At 42.8% G+C, this 18,553-nt stretch overlaps 1 protein-coding gene across 3 annotated transcripts in view; it reads right to left on the bottom strand.

Moving 5' to 3' along the window:
• The window catches only part of cacnb2a (calcium channel, voltage-dependent, beta 2a), a 44,186-nt gene extending 27,122 nt beyond the window's left edge, over positions 1-17,064 (bottom strand). The window contains exons 1-2 of one of the 3 annotated variants that reach the window (XM_079576197.1): positions 16,917-17,064; positions 15,956-16,048 (exon numbers count right to left, since the gene is read on the bottom strand). In XM_079576197.1, the coding sequence (XP_079432323.1) occupies positions 15,956-16,048; positions 16,917-16,946 (123 nt within the window). In that variant the 5' untranslated portion in view covers positions 16,947-17,064. Of the gene's footprint in view, positions 1-10,128; positions 10,287-10,318; positions 10,513-15,955; positions 16,049-16,916 lie in introns of those variants that run through there. The other 2 variants (XM_079576201.1, XM_079576199.1) reach the window with 2 other exon arrangements.
• Positions 17,065-18,553: the final 1,489 nt, after the last annotated feature.

Genomic DNA, 18,553 nt, shown 5'->3' on the forward strand with positions numbered 1-18,553 from the left:
CAGGCCTAAAAATTCCAGAAAGCACCAAAAGCAGATGCAGAGGTTTTTAATGCCTGTGCAGTGTGTGATGTGCCACTTTACATGTGTTTCTGCAGCGAGGCTATACGACTTAACCTACTCTACTGCACACATGCTTTTGAGCGCCAGACGGCAGGAAGCAATCAGCTGCAAAACGTCAGCTTGAAGACATATTTGCTTTGATGATCTACTGGACAAACCAAACACAACGATGCACATCAGGCACAGGCAAAAGGAAGTAGCACAAAAACACTACACAGCTGTAAAATTAAAGCCATATAAAAGTAATCAACTGACAGATGTCTCAGACTTGTCAAAGCAATGCAAGTGGTCCCCAGCTGCACTGTCTGGAGAAAGAAGTGGTTAAATCAAAGACATGAGCATCACTTTATTAGAAACAAGCTGCAATGTGCCTCGTGTGATGTTCCTGTTGCGTCACGGGTGACAGTAAAGCTAATGTGCAGCAGCGCAGTCACAAGCTCATCAAGTGTGTACCACAGCGAATGACTATTTTACACCAACAAGCAGTGTGTAAGGAAAAAGTTACATCCTGTTAACTCAAGTTTAACACTGGGACCTACTGGTGGTGAATATATTATCCCAATTAGATCAGATCAAGCCACCTTTTGTGCATTAACAAATCAACAGTGTAAATCTCACACGAGGGTGATATGGAAAAAATGTAAAAATATAAAAAATGGACAGAGCATATGGTTGATGATGAACCTCCTCAGATAATTAATTTGTGGATATATATGTTAGTTGATTAAGAAAATCTTTCTGACATAAAACTTCATTATGAAATGTGTTGAGCCACACAACACAATATGTGGAATGAAAGTGTTTGGAGCAGATGAGTCTTAATGTAATGGTGAAAAGTGCTGACCACAATGAAAGGACTTGGACTCAGATTTGACAGATCAGAGTGTCTAGTTTCTGCCAGCTCTGGGAAACGGGTGGCTGTATTGCCTTTGGCTTATCGATCAGTCCGTGCACACAGTGACGTCAGCGGCCATTCACACTGACAGACGCACAAAGGCCAACAGGCACGGCTTACAAAACCAGCATACAGTAATTGCAGGGATCAATACGACACTGTGTGTGTTACAGAGGGGATGACATTGGCAACACTAGATCTTTCATTAGATAGAAACCATAAAGTCACCTTGTGCAGAGGGAAGTGACTGGTAGTGAAGCAAATGGCTTTTTATTAAACATACAATCTTTAACATTCTCTGAGGGGTTTACCGTCGTCAGAGCAGTATCGAGTTTGAACGGTGTGAGGACATAATACAAACTCGCTGGACAAATATGTGTCCATAGATGGCCTCATGATTGGATAACGACGCCATGTTTTATTTCTGTCAGTAGTTGTTATCACAACATAAAAAATTGTTATGAGTGGTTAGTCAACTTAAGAAGGCCAGTAATGGTTCAGAACAGAGCACAATTAGATCAGTGGAGGTCTGACGAAAAGGTACCTCTCAAGGCCTTTCGCTTTGCCAAGAATGCCATTAACCAAATGAAACTCTCCAACAAGACTTCAACTTCTACTGGATAAATCTCTTAATTCCCTGGAAAATAGGCGCACTTTACGTATTGGCTATGAGACTATGAGTGAATAATTCCGCCTGAAGAGGGACTTTGCAGGTCCTGAGAGGTACGGTAAATCCAAGGAGTGCAGACGGATCTGGAGGATCCACACTGGGCCCTTGTGGCTCTGATTCTCACCTAATGAAAGCCCGGGGGCCCGAGCCAGCATCTGACGGAGGTTACCTAGCTACAGCTACATGCCCCGGGACCAGCTCTAATTACACCGACCCGGACCAGAGCGAGGGAGCGAGTGAGGAAGAGGAGGAGGGATGAAAGATGGATGTACAGTAGGTGACATGGAACACAGCTGATTGGCTTTACCCAGCTCCAGGGCTTCAATACAGCAATAACTACTACGATCTCACATAGGATCTAATGGAACAATATCTAAAACATGGCAATGAGGCTATCAAAAGAATAATATTATCCGAACCAAAGAGTTTGTATGAACGTGTCAAGAGAGGAACTTGGAGAGCGCAAATCTCCACCCAAAAAAAAACAATACAGTTTTCAACATGTATTCATTAGATTCAGGTCAGTCATTTTGTGTTCGACTTGATTCATGGTCAACTTTAATCTGACTTTTTTGAAACATTGATTGACAAAAAGCCCAAATTAGTCTTTTTGTTCAGAACTAGTCAAACCACAATAACAAAGCAGCAAATGTTGACAGTACCATGTGGCCGATTTGGCTATTAGCATGCAGGTTAAGGATGACACACTCAAAGTCGGACACAGCTTACCCATACTGCGAGGTGTAAAGCCCTTGGAGATAAAGGATGCTTGTCAAGCACGCCTAAAGGAATAAAAATCATGAATGCGGTAGTAGCAGGCAGCTCCTGGGTACGGCGTGAGTGGAGCAGCTCTGACATAGACATGAGCACTTCACGCTCACTGGACAAATCACTACATCAGCTGTCCCGCCCGGCGTCATAGAAGGACGTACCAGCAAGTCGCCATTCATTCTGCCAGTTCAATATCTGTGCCCACATGTGCGAGCACGTAAGTTACAACAGAGATCAAACTATCAGGAGTATCAGGTTCCAGCGGGAGATCAGGACGCTGCGGCCATGTGATGTGGTCATTTACTGATGAGGTTTTGGGTAACGCACACGCCACTGCCGATGACGTGTTTGAGCCACTGCTGACTGGACACGAGGTTATAGGAGATTATTCAAAATGAAAGACCTGTCATAGACCAAGAAAGAAACCTAGAGCGGATCAAGAACAAAACATAAACTTAATATAAACTTAATATAAACATCCACTTCATGATTTGTTAGTTTAGATACAAATCAAAGTCTGCCAAAACCTATATATTATGCACCAAAGGTCTTTTCCAACTGCATTTGCATTTAAGTTACTCTGAGTGTGATCCAGCTACGTGTCATCTTCCCTTCTATACACTGACTGCGCGGCACACTGGACACAATAACGGCCATAGGGACAGCTGATCCCCACTCTCACTTTGTAATGATTGCTTCTCTGTGTAAGGAGATTTAAACGAGCTTTAGCCTTTCACAATCCAGGATTTATATAGTTGCAAAAATATTTTATTGTAAGTCATTTAAATTGACATGGGGGGGGGCGGCTGTCAAATGTAACCTTTATCGCAACCGTCCCATAAAGTCAAGAGATTACAGAGGCTATAAACACTTTGGGAGCATTTAGACCAATGGAGCAGGTGGACCAAGCCGCGCAAGACTCATGAACAAAGAAGGATAAAAGAGAGTAATAAAAATCATAATAGCAAATGTATGTCAACAAGGGATTACATTGCAAGCGCGTTGTGTGCTTTAACCATTAATGCGAACGATAACCCTGTCGATTGTCACCTATAAAGCCACAAACAATCACAAAATAGATCAGAAGTTCAATGGACAATACACAAGGCCAAACACGGAGAGGTCAAAGGCAGCCGTACTCCCGCTAGCTGCGCAAAGATGGATTGGGAGAAGCTTACACAGAACAATCCATTAATCCAAAAACTATGTACAAGCACCAAATAGAGAATTTGACAGGCAGAGCGGGCAGGAACAACAGTGCGAGTTTTACCTTGGCCTTCTTGGACATGCTCGTGCTGCCGAAACTGCCTGAGACACCTGTGCCGCCTCTCCGTTTCGCAGCGACTGTAATGAATTATGCAAATCCCCAGGTTTCTGTTCAGAGTGCAGTGACCCAGGGGTGCAAGCAGCTGACGCCGGGCGCAGAGGCAGCATTAGTGGACGTCTAAGTCATGACAAGAGTGAGTGACGTTGAGTACGCTCAGCACAAACGCATGACGATTAGAGAAAACGCTATAAAGTATCAACTATCTGGTGGAGTAGACACTACGATGCACAGTGGTTAAGCCCCGTGGTGTCATGGTTAGCTCTCTTCCGCTTTCTTAGGCTTTAATTTGATCGTGTGACATCTGTTGCGCGACAATGGTATAGCAAAAGAGACAGAGTTGACCGCTATATTAAACATGTGACCTCGGGCGGCTTTACATCCACACAGGCAGACAGAGACAGCGCGGGCAGGAACAGCACCATCTGGAGTCCTAATCCTCCTGCCTCTGCCGCTGCCCACAACCATCATTACCACTGCGCTGTCATTAGGCTTATTGGACAGATGAGCGGAGCGCTTACCTGGGAGAAGGCACGCGTCACAGGGTTCGGACTAGAGACGCATAGTCATCACAATAAAAATCAGATTATAATTTGAATGGTCATAAAAAAAACTGCAATTTAAAGCCACACTGACATTCCAGATGATATATTACTACAAATGCTTGTATTTTTTTCTATTAATTTGCTGAAATGTTAAGCAGCATCACCTTATTTGACATTACACAAATAAGAATCAGCTTTAAGTAAGTGTGTAACTCAACTCTTGCCATGTGGAGCAAAGATCAAATATGCACCATATGGTTGGAATGGGTGAAAGTAGAGCAGTACTTCCTTCTGGAGGCAGGTGCAGTGAGGAAGAGCTCTCCTTCTGCACACACGTCCAACTACATCGGACAAAGGGCCAAAGTTGCAGTGTCAGTGGACAAAGGCAGAGAATGACTTTCTCTGACTTTACCCATATCCAAAGTTTTGACAGAATCGGTGCTAAGTTGTTAACCTCTAAACCTCCACCTGAACCGGGCACATTTTCTCCAGCTTGGCTTTATCCAAATATATAAGGTTGTTGAAAAATAGTGACGAAAAACGTGTAGAAAAGCAACAAAAATGTGTAGAAAATGCACCAAAAGCAAACAATAAAGTTACACAAAAACGTGGCAATGAAAAAGTGACGCAAAAACGTGCTAAAAATGCAACAAAGAGAAAAAAAGTTACAATCACCTTTGTAGGTCTTAGCTTTCAAATGAAGTGTTACACTGTTGCTCTCCAGTCGAGAAGCTTTTAGATTTGGGTAAAGCCAAACTGAGAAAATGCATTCGGTTAAGGCGGGGAGTAAGAGGTCAATGTACAACAAATTCGTATTTAAATATACGCTTTGTCTATTGGACTTTATTTTAGTTTTACAGTTTTACAACTAAATCTGTATGGTTCAGCTGAGTAGGTTTGATTCCAACACTGTGTGGGTCTTTCTTTCTAAGTGGAGTTTGCATGTTCCCCTCATGTCTGGGTGGGTTACTCACTCCAGATGCCCCATTATCCCCCCATCAACCCAAAACATGCAAAAAAGGTTCAGTGCTCCAGCTCCGAGCAAAGTTTTGGCAAATATACGAAGGACCAGACTTGTTCCTGGGATGTTAAGTTTGGCAGTGTGGGCCTCTTTGATTGAAAAGGAAGAAATTCAAGTCCAATGGCTCAAGCTTTTAATCTGGACCATTTTAATATCTGAACTTTAATCCATAGTTTGACTTCATGAATTTGCTTTGCATGTATTACACTGACCAAAAGTAATCTATGACCCGCTACATTGCTTATCCAAGTTTGCCCTGGCCGAGATTGCCTCGCTATAGGAAACAAGCATGTTTAACAGTCGCCATAAAGACAGCAGGAAAACAAGACTTTTGTAGTAACCTGCAACTCCAGCCCCACCCCCATTTTCCCAAGTAGCTGATTTCATCCTCGCAAAGCCACTCTCGCTCTAATCCCCCTGATCCGTCTGCACTGGCAAAGAATCACATATCAAAACCATACACATTCAAAACCGACATATGGGAGCTGCTGCTGGACTTTCTATTTCCGCTCCACTTAACTCTTAAAATTTATAAATCAACATCTGGCCACTGTTTCCCCGATGTGCTCATAGTTTACTGCCTGATTCAAGTTTGATTTCCATAAAAAGTGGGTTTGTAGTCGCTATGGTTATATAATGCTAATCTCTTTTTTAGAGTAGCCACTGGGCACAAGAGCAACAGATATTAGACTGTACTAATGGCTTGCTGCCACCAAAGTTAGGAGGTATTGCTGTATTGAAAGAAACAATTGGCATTTACCTTGCAAAGAATCTGTCTTCACGTCTTAATTAGCAAATCGCAAAGGCTGCATTTATTGAGGTCTTTAAACAAACTCTTTTTATTTTGTTTTTAAAAACAAAACATTTTTATGAGATACTACTCTGCATAAACTCAGTTGCTGTGGTAGTTTAGACCTCTGCAAACATGTCTACAAAACATTTGCCAGAAAATCGCACCTGCACATTTTCCCAAGCCCTTCATTTGAATCATTGCCTTTCTTAATATGAACTCTCCTCTCCATTTATCGAGGCTTAGGACTGCAGATAGTTAGCGTTCCCAGATTGCCGTGAAATTGTTGACACTTGTCACACTTGCGCATCACTGAACTTACCCAGGAGACATTTTTATTCTTGGACTGTCTGTTCATGGCGGCGCTGGAGCCTGTGGCATGGGCAGAGAGCCCTGTCCTCAGTCGTTCCTACGCGCTCTGCCTGTTGCATGTGTGTCCGCGGCGAGGGGCGAGCTCATCATCCATAGGGCATGTTGGCTCCGAACCTGCCGCCAAACTGCTCTTACGCAACCCCGCATCTGTCAATCGGACCGGAGCGTCATAATAATAAGAAGCGGCGTGGGGTAGAGTTAAAAAGTTGCCCCGAAATCAAAAAAATTAAATTAAATTTTAAAAAAAATCCAAGTTTCTTTAAAAAAATCTTTAAAATCTCAAAGTCCTTCTCCTCCAACAGACACTGACCTGCAAGAGTGATTATGTGTTATGAATATGAAGCATCCAAGCAGGTTTAACCCCGCCTTGATGAGCCGCACCGGGCGCCCAATCACGGCGCAGGATCCTGGTGGCCGGCTGCTCCCGTGGGTGAGCTTATAGCGGCAGGACGGCCTGAACATACGGAGGCTCTGGGGGAGAGGAGGAGGCACGTCCTGGAAAATAATGCTTTGAGTGATTTTAGCCTGAACTAAAAAAAAACAAAAAACAAATCTGTTTGGACTTTCTGGCTTTAAACTTGGCAGCAGCAGCAGCCTCACCCTGTGTTTGTCTCTGGGGTCATCAGCGCGCCTCCACCTGTCGTCATGGCACCACTTCACTAACAGAGAAGGGATGCTCCAAATAACAGCTGGGGCTACGAAATGCTCAGCTGAGTAACTTCATTATCAATGTTTCCCCCATAGCAGATACGAGAACTCATGTTTTACTCATTTACTCAAGAAGTAGACATACACAATACTAGGTGAGAGTAAAAAAGTGTTTGGTGAAAATACAGCTTGAAAGCATTTATTTATAGATGTAATGAGGTAGATAAAATATTGAAGGTTGGGTACAGACTATAAAAAAACAAGTCAAGCATCCTTGTCTTTTACTCTATATCTGTTTCCGTGCTGCTCCATTTTTAACTTGTCATAATTAATTGTGTGCTGTATCCATATGGGCAGGCGGCCCTCCTCTGGCGTGCAAGGTTGTCTGACTCCTCCGTTAATTGGCCTCAAAAAACATCTGCTCCTGTTTTAAGAGATGCCCCACTTGGCCCTTTGTGGAGAGCTGGTATAATGGCCTCTGTGGTGTGATTATGAATAGTATAAATGTATATAGTGTGTGTAAAAAGTATGGACTCGATGAAAGAACTTTACAATTAGCATTTCTCTGCATTTCTCAGCACTGACAGGCCGAAGAGGAGCTGATGCTCGTCATCGCAATAGATATCGTGATCACACCTTCTCTCTTCTTTCTCTTCGTCCAAAACTGAACCAGGATCAGCCGACCGACCGCAGCATCTCTGACATCAATGTTTCCAGGCTATACTCTGGCCGGACCCCCACACATATACATCACACTTTCCAGGCTCACCGCGAAGATGATAGATTATGTAAAAAGCTGTAAAAATCCAGCGAAATATCCAAGACGTTCCCCAGAGGCCAATTAGCTCCTTGCTTTCCGGACATTTCTATCCTCTCAGGACCAGACAGGGGGACACGCTGCCAAAGGAAACCCAGCTCCTGTGTGCGCTGCCCGGGCCAGACATTCCTCCCTGGGCGGGATTCCCAAAGCCTGGAAAACTGGGAATTCCAAGGAGTCACTTAAGTCAGATGAGCTCACACAAAACCGAGTGATTTCTGGGAATCATTATGCTATTTGGTCTGAGCCATTATTTCATTTTTTTGCTTTGTGGAAATTGAGAATAGGAGAAAGGAAAATAAAGATATTAACGTAGGCTTTCTGCTGCGATATTTCCAGACAGTGGCCAAGTTGGCACATTTCCATCAACTGCAGAAAGGTCTTGGTTTTAGAAGCACCAGTAGTGGAGAAGTCGTTCATTACACCCCAGTACACCCTTTTTCAAGGATCCTGTCATTATTTTAACAAAGTCATCAACTAAACTCACATAATTCAGTATTTATTAGAGTGTTATAATCAAAGCAAAACTAAAATACTCCCAAATACAAACTTCTCTTTGACAGAAAGAAGAAATTCTACTTTCACTTTTTTGTTTTGTTTCTTTCAAGTACCCACAGGGGATAAATTTCATTGTACCTTAACCCACACTAAGTGCTCAAGTACCCCCGGGGGTACCTGGTTGGTAAACACGCTCTAGTCCACACATGCATCAGATTTGTGTCTAGAAGATTCAGTACTAATGAGCTTCTTCAGATTCCAGTGTCAGCGCTGGCTGCTGCTGTGTCATGGCACTGCCAAATGGTGAGCCAGACGACCAGAGCGGGACCACGGCAGGACCTTCTGTGTCCAATTAGAACATTTCCATGAGGAGTGTCTTGGCCTGACTACTCGAGTTTGTCACACAGACTCCCGTCCGGAAGAGTTGCCGTGCTCCACATACCATCCAAAGCCCAGTTGTGTTCTGGCCCATTTCAGACGTAAAACAGTGGTTTGAGCTCTGTATTGGAAACATGTGAGATCAGAGTGACATAAAGAGTGGCATGGCACGGCAGTAGGGGTCCTCTGGAGGTCTGTGGTGCTGAGTGGCTTAAAACATTCATCTCACTGCAATTAAAATCTGCCTGTGTAACCTGAGCTGGTCCGGTTCTTATCAAAACACCTTATGCAAAAGGGCTTATGTATAGTCCAGTCTGTGGTACCAACAGCTGGTCCTGCACTAATCCACTCATCAGTTAAATTAAAGCTTACTTGCTTGTAAACTGAATAGTGATCTGGCACCCTGAGTGTGAGGAGCAGAAGTGACTCCTGAGCCTCAAGGACAAAGGTGGAGTCCCAGCTGTGGCACTGGGCTCTGTGATCCCCACATTTTCAGAGGTGGGACACAAACAACACATTAGTAGTGTTGCATATTGTAATAACACCATTAGAGAACTGCAATTTAGAGATTCCAAACGTCAGCTTCCTTTACATACAGTACCTGTCTTGCATTATAATTCCAACACTGCATCCCTAAACAGCATCTATCTCATAATAACTTTTTCAGCTCAGGGCCAAATTAATGATGATGCCCAAGATCATTTAACTTCCAGGTAAAGATTTTGCTTCTGCTTTTCTCTCCATGTGAGAATAATCATAAAGTGACAGTGCAGGGACATATAGTAACTGGCCTGAACACAAGCCAAGTCTAGGTGGCCATCTAGTGGTAACATCAGCAATTTAAAGAGCCCACTGCAATGGCCTAGCACACTTTTTTCAGCTTAGTTTCAGCATTAGTTTCAGCATCGCTTGATTTTACACTATCTACCTTCATCAAGTTTCAGCCAAATCACAAATATATCATGTATACAAAATATATCCAACATGTATGTAAAATGCAGCTACACATCTGGCTACAAGGTTAATACACTAACTGTACTCTCTCTCTCTATTCTCTCTTTCTCTCTCTCTGTGTGTGTCCAAAGTGCGGAATGAATATGCCATCAAAGATTTATTGTGTCTAGCGGCGTGCAGAAAACTGACAGGGCGGCACAAGTGAAATATCTCTCAGACGAGGGGGAGAAGAAGAAGTCTAGTCTAAAAGCTTTAGTGACAAATTGAGTGTAGTTATGGGCAAAAAGACATGAATGGGTAAAGGCTTGATATAAACAGATCCCATTAGATAGATAATTACTGGTGACATCTTGCACCTTTGGCTCTGTGGAGAAGCAGTACTCACATATGGAAGCTGTGCTCTTCGGCGATGGCCCAGCCCACAGCACGGCATGAAGGGGACCCGGGAGGCAGCAGCGGTTGCATCCACTCAGCCTCTATCCATACCTGCCCACTCTTCAATCTCTCCCCCAAAAATGCACCAACTTGGTCACCAATTCCAAAAGAAAAATCACTCTCCTGACACATATACGTACTTTGCTCTGCGTCTTCTGCCCATGCCGGTGCTGTTAAAAGAAAATGGATGTAGCAGGAGTCTTTGCTGGCTGGTTCTCCCTCCTTTTGCAGTAATCTGAGGCAGCCCTCATTGGCGTGGGGCTGCCAAATCCTCTGCAGTGCTGCTTTTCGGGAGGGTCCAGCCACAGCCTCACTGTCTGGGCTATAGTCACTCGTACACAGAAGTTGTTCCTCTGCATGGTGGTGGGAGGGGTGTGTGTGTGGGGGGGGATGTGGAGTGGAGTGTCCTTTATTGACCGCTGTCCATGACTCCCTAATGAAGAGTGCCACGGCTTCAGGCGTCCCCTCTCCTCGTCCGGATGAGAGGCTCTCTCCTGGACTTTTTTCTTTATTTAGCTTGGATGTCCTCTCTGTGGGCTTCTTCCTTCTTTCTTTTGCTTTTTATTTATTCATGCTTTCCCCCCATTTTCAACACTCTAATGGTTATAGATGAGACCGCGCTGTACTTAATGTGTGCATTTGGTGCAGAGGGGGCATACAGTATCTCAGTTCAGTCACACAGAGTGCTCTTTTCACCATCCCAAAATGTGCACAAGTGATAGTGTGTAGGCAATTTCAAGTGTGACAAAAATATCATGGTAAATAAATAGTATACCACCATATCTAAATATAAACTGTCAGCCTTATGACCTGAGGTTGCTGAAGTTGGTCAGGTCTAGACTCAGCAACAATATGTACACAAAGAATGAAATCATCTGACGACCTGAACTTCCTGAATGACCAGGTTATTCAATCAATGGATTTGTTCTTCCCTGATATTCCAAGATCACATTGTGAAAGAGTGGTTCAGGGAGCATTTTCACACATGGATTGGCCGCCACAGAGTCCTGATCCTAACCCCATTGAGAATCTTTGGGATGTGCTGGAGAAGACTTTGCACAGTGGTCACACTCTCCCATCATCTTTACAAAATCTTGGTGAAAAATGCAGTACTGGATCTGGACATTGCAGCAGCTTATTGAAACAATGCCACAGCGCATGGTGCTGTAATCAAAGCTATTTGTGGTCCAAAAAATATTCTGTGGTGACTTTTTAGGGGGCAGGCAGTGTAAAAGAGCAAACTCTTTATTGGTTAGAGGAAGAGAGGGAGCTGAGGCAAAACAGCATATTTTATTACAGAGTCACCACCAACGTATTTCGACTCGTAGGAGTCTTCATCAGGGAAAGTGAAACGTGTTGGTGGTGACGCTGTAATAGAACATGCTGTTTAATCCAGAGTGCCTCGGCTCCCTCTCTTCCTCTTCTAAAAGTTACCTGGCCCACGAGTCTGAAGAGCTGGTCTGTAAGTTCACTTGCTACCTCACTAGCAATCACTTTGCTACTGTGGCAACCCAGTGAGCACTCTGCCATCTTCTCCTCTTTATTGGTTATTCGTAAACCATATATTAACCTCTAAATACTGTTTCAATTAAATAGGATGTTGACATGATCTAATACAATGTTCAATGTTGCTCTGTACATAAAAAAAAAACAACGCAAAACATTCAGGGTGAGCATCTGCACACAACCTCTGCACAACAGTGTCTATCAACAACTCGCTAGTCTGTGTGGCCAGCTCCTGGCTTTTCCCATCTATCTATGTGATTTTTCTAGTTCTGACAGAAGCACACAAAACTGCAGAGCTACACTTTGTCAGTGCTAAAGCTTCCTGTCCTGAGGCAGGCAGACATGCGCCCCTATTGATGGAACGACATCATTAGAAGCACAGAGCTGTGCACCTTACAGAGAACAGTCCTATTATACAGCTATATCTGCTTCTATCCATCACAAGCCCCTTCAGGATTAACCATTACTCAGCCTCATAAGGAACACTGCAGGAAGGACGCCAGCCGCTCACTGACTGTCAGACCAGCCTTCAGCAGCATCTGAAACAGCTCACTCAAACATCTATGGGACAGAAGACTTCTCACTCCTCTCAGAGTCAAAAACCAAGGGGTCAGGATCGTAATCAGTGATGGAGCACTATCCTGTAATGCAGCACTGTCATAGGCTGATATTGCTTCCATAACATTACAGCACAGGACATTTGTTTGACTTTTTATGTAGCAACTTGTCATCTTGTACATTACTGGACTGTAGTTAGAGAGGCAATATATCGTTAAAATTGCTGTTTGGAAGACACACGATGTACAAAATCAAGTTAACTGTATCTCAATGTCAAGAAACCAACAAAAAAAGTTAAACAAACTGCTGCAAAAATAAAAATGAAATGTACTTCATGTTTTTGTTAACTGTTTTTCCTGCACTTTTGTCATTTGTTCAAGACAAAGCGCAATCTGAATATAGATATTTCCACATTTTTGCATATTTCTGATGGCTTGCAAAAATATCACTATATGATTTTTTTTGTTTTTTGTCAATAGCAGCCAGCCCTAACTGTATCTTTTGAATACTTATCTCATTGTAGGAAACAAATAAAAACCATAACCCACAGTTATGAGTGTGTAAAATGAGCCACTAGATGGCAGAGTCGTGTTGCCTGGAAAGCCTGTGGAGCCTATTGAAACCTCATATGCAGTGTACAGTTTTACAGACTTTGTTGTCTGCTCAAACCTGAATTATGTCCCACTGGAAAATCATGGCATACATTTCTGGGAGTTCACACAGAGGTCTTATGGGTAAATGCTTCAGATTTACTGGGGCCTGAACCCAGTGGCAGCCCTCAGCAAGTCACTGACTGGTCCGAGTTACATCAGATACGTGGCCAGATCTGATAACCGTAATGAGCTCCGTGCGTCCGTTAACCAAAGAGAAAAAAAAATAATCGCAGGGATCATGAGAGGGAGGAAAAATGCCCGCAATCAAGTGGAAATTAGACTCAGTTTCCTTCCATTCACCACGCCCTCCTGGACTTCAATCAGAGCGGCCATTTTTATCAAGTCAATGCAGGATAAGAGCTAGACTTGTTACATAAAACAAAGGCCAGATAGAGGATAATTTAAACAGGGAGAAGGAGACAATGCAGCGAACACGTGGGAGGCCTGTTGCAATCATTTACATTTAAAATACCAATGTAGGAGGCAGTAAAGAACAAGGGCCAAAGTGTGGTCATAAGAATTATCATCAAGTCAAAATAATTCTCCTATGTATTCAGAGATAAAACAACTAACCTACAAGTTTTCTGCAGATGAAGTAATCATCAGGAAAGTAGAAAAAAACTTTCCTATATGACTTAAAACTATATTATTACTAGCTAAGAAAGATGTGGTAAAAATGATACTATATTCTGGTTTTGTATTTCTAAGTGTTGCTTTGGCCCAAATTCAGAAGTGTAGGTAGGATTGTTTTTATAATCAAGTTTACCTCCTAAGAAGAATGGCGAATTGTTCTTGTTTGAAACAGGCCTTAAAAGACTCGCTCTCCTCATATGTTTGCCCTCTGTTCCACTCACTCACTATAACTCGCTTTGTTAATTCCGTTTATAGCAAAGCACTATATTAAGAAGTTTATTATTATACAAGGCAATGGGGGCTTGGATGGTTTCCCAGGATGCACCAGACAGAAGACAGACTCCGGGGCGCAGCCTGGAGTCTAAAAAGGACGGACTATCACTCATTTTTACACACGCGGGAAGAGGCGTATCATCAATGCATTCAAAACCAAAGCAGGAGGCTACAGCTGTTGGTCAAGGGAAGGTTTAAAATGTCACAGTTTTAGTCTAAAAAACACAGACAGCTGAGATATGGGCAGGAGGTAATTTAATGGAGAAATACTTACACTTAGCTAATGGCATAAGGATCGATCATTTCTGAAGAATTCAATGTCTTCTAAAGCAAAGTAAAAAATAATAATGTCTCATATTGCAATTATGTGGATCCGTTGTAAAAATGTAGATAAGATATTTGGCATTTTCCTTATTTGCTTTCATAAATTGCAATACTTTTTTTCTCTGTACTGTTCAGTTGAGATAAGTAGAGACAAATTTACCCAGACAAACGTATTCTAATTGTACAAAAAATATTCAAAATGTGATATCATTGCAGCAGCACTTGCTCATCTGAAAATGTAAAGGTCAGCAGCAAGATCAAAGCGTGATCATATTCTGTCATTGTATTCCTGGGTGAGACACTGAGGGGCCTAAGTTATGATTATGTCGAGGCACTCGGGCACAAACGACAAGTAAAAGTAAAAAAAAAATGATGTAACAAGCAAATGATTCACCTGTTTTTCACTTCTAACAGTAAAACAAGCTGCAGCGCTCCCATGGCTAAGCAGAACAGTTAATCCTCCCCCATATTTTCTCAGACCTCTGGCCACAGCTCCCAGTAACATGCCAGCCTACACACAGTCTGCCCTTTGCCTTCTCCTCCTCAGAGCCACACTCATCTTCCGGCAGTTAGATAGAAAGATATTCATGCCTATAAAAGAAGCGTTGGATCTAAAACTTTTGGGGGAGCTGAGAGCGGGCGCATGAAACAAAGGTCAGTACATGGAGGACACGCAAAAAGGGATGCAAGCATACGTGTATTTTACTGCATCTTAAAAGTGTCCGGCAGAAGTCACATCGTGACGAATGAGATTAAAACTAATGGGCAGGCAGTGAGAGGTCAGTCCTGCATCATAGTTTCCCGGCTTTCTTTCACCTCAGCTATTTAAAAACCCTGCGCTTACGGGAGATTACAGGGTCTATGACTAGCATATTGGGAAACGGCAGCCTAAATAAATGTGATAATACAAGTGTAAACAGTATTAATAATATTATACAAACAGAGAAGTTACTGGAAAGAAACACACATCTGCTCTCAAGGCATCACTAAGACTGTTTTTTCTTTTCCCTGGCCAAGAGTTATTATGAGTAAACTTACTAACCCTGTAGTTTTGACTTGTGAGCAGCTCAAATTTCAGGCTTTTCTCAAGTGTAAATGCTTCTGAAGCTGTTTAAACATGCAATTTGTACTCAAAGCTCCAGCGTTTAGTTAGAAACTTAACGTTGCCGGGCCGGGCTGTGGGAAGGCAGTCTGGCCCCGGCAGCTCTCGGCACGCAGCAGTAAATTCATGCTGTTTTGAACGATCTTAACAGGCAAAAAAAGTTAGCGATATGGCCTTGAGAGGACACACAGCAGATCAGGAGATGCTCTGATCTACTCCAGCACAAGCTCCCCTGTGCCAAAGACGCGCCGTGTGCCTCCTCCTAAAAAGGCAGAAACATTTCGCAAAGGTTGAGGATCCTTCCGCAGGTTGGTTTAACAAAGACCAGACGCCGCAAGTCTAGCCTCCGCTCCGACCGAAAGGCTTTCACATTCTGTCCCCGCCGCTGTTTACAATCTCCTCCCTGATGGATGATGATGACTACGGCGCAACTCGTATGCCAGTTTGCTTTTAGCGACGGTAATATACAAACGCAGCGTCACACACCTAAATGTGCAGTAGCTGGTGGGCAGTTGATTTTTTGCTGGTGAGGGTCTGTTTTAATCCCTGCGCTCAAGAATGATTTGAACAATAGCCATCATTTTAGTTTTAGTAAGAACAATTAAATCAGACGTGGAGATCGATCATTATTTGTGAATGCATTTCTAGCCATATGGTCCAGCCTGAGTGCGCAGCCAAGGAAGGGTTTCTGTCTTTCCTTTAGCTCGGGGTTTGAAAGAAGTCCTTACCTGTCGAACAAGACTGTTGGTGGTTGTGTCTGAGGAAGTGCTGCCATCTGAACCTTTAAATCGTCCCTTTCTTCGAGCTCGGTTGCCTTGAGTCTGTAATGGAAAGTGTGATAAAAAGTGAAAACGTGCAAACGGTTTAATGTGATGTGAAAAATATGAATAATGTGATTTCACTGTATGGGCAAGGGTGGGTTTAGACTGGAGCCAATTTCTGTATGTTGGCTATGGTGAAATCTTAGCATCTTTGTTGATTGATGGAAGCACACGTAGAAAACTTTAAGATCTATGACAATACAGTAAAAAGTATGTGTATCAAATGCTTATTAAAGGGGCACTATACAACTTTTTAAGTGAAACAAAAAGTTGACATTAGTGTGTATTTGACCTTGCAGTGATCAAGTGGCAGTATGGCTGGTTCGCACGGTGCCTTTACTTTGCATCACAGTGGTCTCTAGGACGCTCCAGGATGAATTGTTTGGAAGGTTTTCCCAACTGACGGACCCTCTCGCAGGAAAACCTACAAAACAATTGATCTTGGAGCGTTGGAGAGACCACTGTGATCGAAAGTAGAGGCACTATACTAACCAGTCATACAGCCACTTGGTCACTACAAGGTCAAATACACACACAAAAAATCACACACACACACACACACACACACACACACACACAAAAAAAAATCTTATAAAAAGTTGCACAATGCAGCTTTAAATGTGTAATAATAATGGTGACACTCAATTACACAAAATATAGTGAAACATCGAAAAATGCTAATTTCTACCTTTAGTTGATTAAAGTTTGCATTAATTGGGCTAAAACCTGGTTCAGCCAATCAGCAGGCAGCATGGAGCAGGTGGGCTAGCATGCTCATTGAGATGCTCCAAGCTAACTTTGACAGATGTGAGTAAAGTCTGCTGCCTTTGCATGTCATTAAAGTTTATATAAGTTAAAGCGGACTTACGTGGAGCAGCGCCTGGTCCAGAGAGTCCATGGTGTGTTTTTGTCCAGATGTGCGGCCCAAGTGTTAAGCACGACCATTACACCGTCTGATGGAAGCGAACACGTGTATCCTCATCCTCATCACCTGCTCTCATTAAAGTGAAAATCTGTGCGGTCAGCGACAGGGGACCGTCCTCTCAGCTGATCGCGCCAAACTTCTTCCAGTGTGGGACTTTGGAGACGAGGAGGAGCCTGCGCGTAAAGGGATCTCTCTCTTCTCTGGTGAGTTGAGGTATGAAAACTGAAGTGCAGACTATAATATCAGGCAGAGCATCAGTAGCCAGGCTCTGCCCTCCTGCCCACGCTGCAGCGCGCCCTCAGCAAACGCCAACACGCGCTCACTCAACTATTAACTAGGTACAGTTTCTGCACTGTTACACAATATTAGTTAAGTAAAGTTGGATGTAGTGATCTTCCTATTAAAGATCTATTAGGCCTAAAGCTTTCACTACTAACTTTGAGTGATATATATAGTGTTCAAGAAGTCTTATGGACATAGACATTTGTGGCTCTGTATTATTTGGTTTAAAGGTGAAAATATAACTTTTGCGAACTTCATCCTCAGATTCTTTCCAAGCACATTTTATGTTGTTGCATGACTGCCATCGTGTGGTTGCTTTTAAAATTACATGGTGTTGGAGATCACCAAATAAGCACAAATATCTGCATTTTAAGTTTTGCACTCTTAAGGAAAAAAACACTTCAAATTAGTTTTTAAATCAAAAATAAATACAAAGTATACGTAATTTTTGACTACCCTGGGCTTTTTCCACACATGCAGCCCTGGTCAAATACGATGCTCTTTCTTCCTCAGCTCTGAAGGAAACTTTAGAAGTTGTACACATGCCAACATGTATTTGATATAAAATGTCAGGTGTGAAAAAGTAGATACAGGCAAATCAGAGCTAATTTTCAAATGCCTGTCATTGTCAGGCATTGTGACAATGACAGGCAAATGTGCTGGAATAAGAGAAAACGCAGGGACTTCCTGCTATTGTCTGAACATTTCCCTAGAGGTTGAAATAAATGTGTCAGCTTTTAGATATGATTGCAAAAATCCCCTGTTTTGATACAGATAACATGCGAGTGTTCTTACTTAGCTCAGTTACAGTAAATTATGTTTTTCATTTCATTTAATGACAGCAATGGAATAAATGGAGAAACGGTCCGTGTTCATTGTTGCTTGTGTTCTCTTTCCGTCAGTGGGCCGCTCTGGCCAGCAGAGAGCGTGTGCGCTGTGTAGGCTGGGGCTCCTGAGGTTCAGTAACAGCGAGCATTAGTCATCCAGGTTGGTGGATGAACACAACAAGTAGCCCAGGTGGGTGGAAGTGCTCTCTTATTAGATCACACAGAGCGCCAAAACAAATAACAATGGCTCAGAGGTGAGAAACTGCAAAAGAAGTAAGTAGCATTTAACAAAAACATTGTAAGCAGCTTATTCTTAACAAAGCAGTGTTTTCTGCATCCAAGAGAGCTTCCAATTATTCCATGGCTTAAATTACAAACTTCATTCATCGTGATTTGTGTCCATTTTGTAAAAACATATTTGTCTTTTTTCCACGTTAACAAATATTATAATCGTTTTTACTACTAATATAA

This window comes from Gobius niger (genome assembly GCF_951799975.1).
Source record: "Gobius niger genome assembly, chromosome: 18".
NCBI lineage: Eukaryota > Metazoa > Chordata > Actinopteri > Gobiiformes > Gobiidae > Gobius > Gobius niger.